Source organism: Palaemon carinicauda, chromosome 31 (genome assembly GCF_036898095.1).
Source record: "Palaemon carinicauda isolate YSFRI2023 chromosome 31, ASM3689809v2, whole genome shotgun sequence".
Taxonomy (NCBI): domain Eukaryota; kingdom Metazoa; phylum Arthropoda; class Malacostraca; order Decapoda; family Palaemonidae; genus Palaemon; species Palaemon carinicauda.
In genome coordinates, this window is record NC_090755.1 from 15,860,506 (window position 1) to 15,865,505 (window position 5,000).

General features: G+C 47.7%; 2 protein-coding genes across 2 annotated transcripts in view; one reads left to right on the forward strand and one right to left on the reverse strand.

Annotated features, from left to right (window-relative positions):
• Positions 1–5,000, forward strand: part of LOC137624323 (protein C-mannosyl-transferase DPY19L3-like) — a 733,373-nt gene that overhangs the window by 446,225 nt on the left and 282,148 nt on the right. The window lies entirely within an intron of this gene.
• Positions 1–5,000, reverse strand: part of ft (cadherin-related tumor suppressor fat) — a 434,096-nt gene that overhangs the window by 428,279 nt on the left and 817 nt on the right. The window contains 2 exon segments of the mRNA XM_068354996.1: positions 182–4,084; positions 4,086–5,000. The exon segment at positions 4,086–5,000 is cut by the window's right edge and continues 123 nt beyond it. Of these exon segments, the coding sequence (XP_068211097.1) occupies positions 182–4,084; positions 4,086–5,000 (4,818 nt within the window).

Sequence of the window (5,000 nt, forward strand, 5' to 3'; positions counted from 1 at the left end):
AATTTGTTTTCACTGTTCGACGATGAAAAACTGCAATTAACATACTTGTACAGTAATGTGAAATTAATTAGTTTTGGTACAGAATGTCCAATCTTAACTTCTATTTGAATATGAAATAGAATACTTGTTACTCCCTGAAATAGACAGTTTATGAAAGTGCATCTTCCTTTGCTTGACTTACCTGAGTTGTTGATAGCCTGGGTGTGTCTCCTTTCATGACGACAGCGGCGACGGTGACCACATAGGTTTCTGAACCTTCTTCTCTATCGAGCACTTCCGCAGTGGCAACTACTCCTTGTTGTTGCACGGCGAAGAGGCGGTCGACGCTCATGCCCTCGGCATCGGTTACGTTCACTACGTAGTAGGTGATGCCATCCAGGTCGTCTGAGCCCAGCGTGGCACTCACTGTGGAGACGGAGGTGCCGATGTTCGAGCTCTCCATCACTGATCCCGAGTAGGACTCTTGCGAGAACTGGGGTCCTTCTTGAGACGACTGGCTTAGGATTGTGAGGTAGGCGTCCGAGGACTTCCTTTGTGACTGAACTGCTTCGTCTGTGGCCCTCACCGTCACGCTGTAGGTGATCTCAGGGGACGTAACCATTCGTGCCAGTCGGAGGGCACCTGTCTTGCGATCCAGGCTGAAGATGTTCTGATTGCCACCGACCATTTCGTAGGCGACAAGGCCATTAGTGTTGGCATCAAGGTCACGGGCGGAGACCCTCATAATTTCTGTCCCTGCTGGAGAACCCTCCTTCAGGATGCCTGCGTTCATAGACACAAAATTAGGGGCGTTGTCGTTGATGTCTTCCACGATCACAGTGACGAGTTTCTCCGCAGAGAGGCGCTCTGATTCTTTCTTGGCCTGATCGGTGGCAACAACAGTCAGTCGAAATGTGTCCGAAAATTCTCGGTCGATGTTGAGCCGAGTTTTGACTTCACCTGTCGTCTCGTTGATTGTGAAATGCATTCCTGGTGGCTCTTGACTCTTGATGGTGTATTTTATTTTTCCATTGTCGTAGGAATCTGGATCCTCAGCCGTGACGGAGACGACACAAGAGTCGGGTGGGATGCCCTCCTCGATTCTCCTCCAAAGGTCTGTGTTAGGAAAGGCAGGTGGGTTGTCATTCATGTCCAATACGTTAACCTTGAAGGAGATGGTCGAGGTCAACCTCGGAGAACCTCCGTCAGCAGCGGTGATATTCAGCTGATAGTTATCTTGTTTTTCGAAGTCCAAGATCCTGTCCAGGAATAAAGTGCCAGTTTTGGTGTCTATCCGGAAGGCTTCTTGCATGTTGCCTCCTCCAATCATGAAAGATACCTCCTTGTTCATGCCCAAATCAGCATCAGTCGCCTGAAACTGAACAAGTACCGTGTTGACTGGTTCTGTTTCAGCAATGAAGATCTGAGACTCGCTCTGGGTGAACTCGGGAGCATTATCATTCTCGTCCAGGACGTCCACGGTCAAAGTAGCCGTGGCCGACAAACGATGTTGGCTTCCCAGATCGGCTGCAGCCACCGTCAGGAGGTATCGTGGCGTTGACTCTCGATCCAAGTTCCTTGCCAGTGTCACCTGTCCGGTTGTTTCGTCCACCTTGAACCTTCCCTCTTCGTTGCCTTCGATGATAGTGTACACGACGTCACCATTCAGCCCTTCGTCAGCGTCTGAGGCGGAAATTCGGATGACCTGAGTATTGAGAGCCGCTCCTTCTAGTATTTGAGCTTTGTATGGTCTTCTCAAGAACTTGGGAGGATTATCGTTGACGTCCGTGAGATAAATGTTGACTTTGGCCTTGTCTCTCAGTCTTGTGATACCGTTGTCTAACACGATGGCCTCCATTGAAATGTAATCCATACCTATCGATTTCACAAGATGTTCACGGTCGAAGTAACGGATTGTTTTCAGGAATCCGCTCTTTGGATCGACTATGAAATCATTTTGATTCGTTGCAATGGAATATGTCAGTTCAGCATTCCTTCCTTTATCTCTATCGACTGCTGTCAGTTTGCCAACGTATGTGTCTGGAGGCTCATTTTCATCCAGGTAGAAAGTGAAGGTCTTGTTTGTAAATGCCGGGGAATTGTCGTTCTCATCGATGACATGAATGACCACAGAAACTGTGGATGACCTTGGGGGTTGACCGTGATCCCTGGCAACGATGGTAAGGGCAAAATAATCCTGTGCTTCCCTATCCAAGGCACTTCTGACATACAGATAACCGTCAGGAAATATGCCAAATTTTTTCTCTTCATTTCCTTCTGTGATATCATAGGAGACAAAGCCGTTTTGGCCATCGTCCTCATCAGAGGCCGTGAGGGCGAAGAACCTGTCATTGACGGGCGTTGATTCCAGCAAAGACGTCTCGTAGGACCCGTGTTCGAAAATGGGCGTGTGGTCGTTGACATCCTCAACTTCGATAGTGACAATTTGTCGGGAATTAAGCGGAGGTGTCCCTGCGTCCGTGGCCGTTACTTCTAATTCGAATTTGGTATTCTTGTTGTACTTGACAGGTTTGTTCAGGAAGATCATCCCACTGTTCCTCGATATGGCAAAGTATTCGTCTGGGTTATTTGAGAGACTGTAGGTTATTTTGCTGTTGCTGCCATAATCGCTGTCGTAGGCCTTTGCCAAGTACACTTGATGCCCCACTGGCCAATTTTCTGCAACTTTAGCATGGGAGCGAGTCAAAGGGAATTTTGGAGGATTGTCGTTGACATCAGTGACTGAGATGTTTACCCAAGTTCTTCCATATGCAGATGTGGTGGTAGCAACCGTTCGTAAGGTATAGGAGGACGACTGTTCTCTGTCAATCCTCTTGGCTGTTTTAATGGCACCTGTGTTTTCGTCAATGACAAAGACCTTACCAGGATCGCCTGCGACAATAGCGTACTTAACCTCGCCTACAGAGGCGGCGTTAAGGACAGTGACTACGCCCACTTCCCTTCCAATTGAGGGTTCCTTCCTGCCAGGGTCTTCTACTATCGAAAATGTGTATCCCCCTTGTTCTTGAAATTCCAGTAGTTCTATCTGATTACTTTCTACCACAATGTCTACTGTTGCATCTTCAGCTGCCTTTCTATCTCCTCTGTCTCTGGCTGTTACAGTGAGACGATATTGGGCTTTCCGTATATGACTTAGTCTGCCACTCAGGCGAAGGATTCCTGTTTCCTGATCAATTTCAAACGTATTCTCATTTTCTTCTCCAACGTTGAGCTCGTAACTAACCACGGCATTCTCTGCAACGTCTCTGTCGGTGGCAGAAACCCTTATCACAGAGGAGCCCAAAGGAAGGTCTTCAGGTACGAGAACGAAATACTGTTGGGGATAAAACTCGGGACTATTGTCGTTGACATCTTCTACATCAAGTATAACCGTGGCTGTTGATGATAATGGAGGAATGCCTTGATCTTTGGCGATAACTTTAATTTCGTATCTGGGAACAGCCTCTCTGTCGAGTAGCATCTTCGTCTTGAGTTCTCCTGAGAGAACATCGAGGGTAAAGACCCCTGGGTAATTATGCTCTACGTCTTCGTCAAACATATATGAAACACTGCCGTTCGTTCCTTGGTCATGATCAACTGCAAGAAGCCTTGCAATTTGAGTATCAGCAGGCGTGTTTTCAGACAGACTGGTATTGATGAGCTCTTGTTCGAAGGCTGGTTTCTCATCGTTTTCATCTAGGATTGATATTTTGAGATGAGTGTTGGCTCTCTTCGGATTTGGCCCTCCATCCTTCGCCACTATCTCGAGGTCGACTGAATCTTTAGTTTCCCTGTCTAAAAGCGCCTTGGTTGTGATTAATCCACTTTGTGGGTCTATTTCAAACCACGGATTTTCCTCATGATCCTCCTTTATGGAATAGTAAATGTCAGAATTAATTCCAGTGTCCTCGTCGTTAGCTGTAATGCCTGCCACGTAAGTGCCAATAGGAACAAGCTCGCTCAGGACTGCAGAATACTCGCTCTTCTCAAATACCGGCTTGTGATCGTTGATATCGTTGACGTGGATGATCAAAAACGCCGTTGACGACCTGGGTGGCGTGCCCTTGTCAGTGGCTATAATTGTCACATTGTATTTACGTATTTTTTTCTCGGTCTAACACGCCGTCTACCCTCACAATATCTAGTTCCCCACTCGACTCGAGTCTGAAGTGGTTGAGTTCGTTTCCAGCTCTTATTTCCACAACCGTCTCACCATTAGGTCCTTCGTCGGCGTCAATGACTGACACAGCAGCCACCACAGTTCCATTTTGGGCGTCTTCATCCACAGTTGCAAAATCGGCCGTGTTAGGAAAGTATCTAAAATTAACTACGGGGTCGTGATCGTTAGCATCGAGTAAATTGACAGTGACATAAGTCCTTCCGTCTTGCAATGGGGACCCGTGATCTCGAGCAAACACTGTAAACACACAACTCTTCGGACACGGCTGCAATTGTTGGCAATTTTGTTGGCAACGAAGGGGCTCCATCGTGCTGATGACGCCCGTCTCCGGATCAACACTGAATTGGGTCTCCGATTCGGCTAAATAGTAAGTGAGCCTGGCATTATCACCTATATCGTTATCTGTCGCCTGTACCTGTAACACCGAAGTCCCAGGCAATACAGACTCGTTGAGAGACACTATGTAATCGCTGTGATCGAATATAGGTGGATTATCGTTTACATCCAGGATGGAAACATTGACTAGCAGGAATCCAAATCTGGCAGGGGAGCCACCGTCCTGAGCCGAGATATTGAGCTGGTAACTGGCCCTGGTCTCGCGATCTAACTTGCCAGTGGTCTCCAGGTGGAGGTAAGGCGTCTCCCCAGATGGATTGATGGTCACCTGTAACGTGAACTTCTTATCTTCGTTACCATCAATGATCTTGTAGTTGGTTGTGATGTCGTTGTCGCCAGCGTCTCCGTCGGTGGCCGTATCCAAGATGACACGAGTGCCAGCGTTGGCACTCTCGGAAAAGGACACGTGAATGGAGGGCTCGGGGAACCTGGGGGAATTATCATT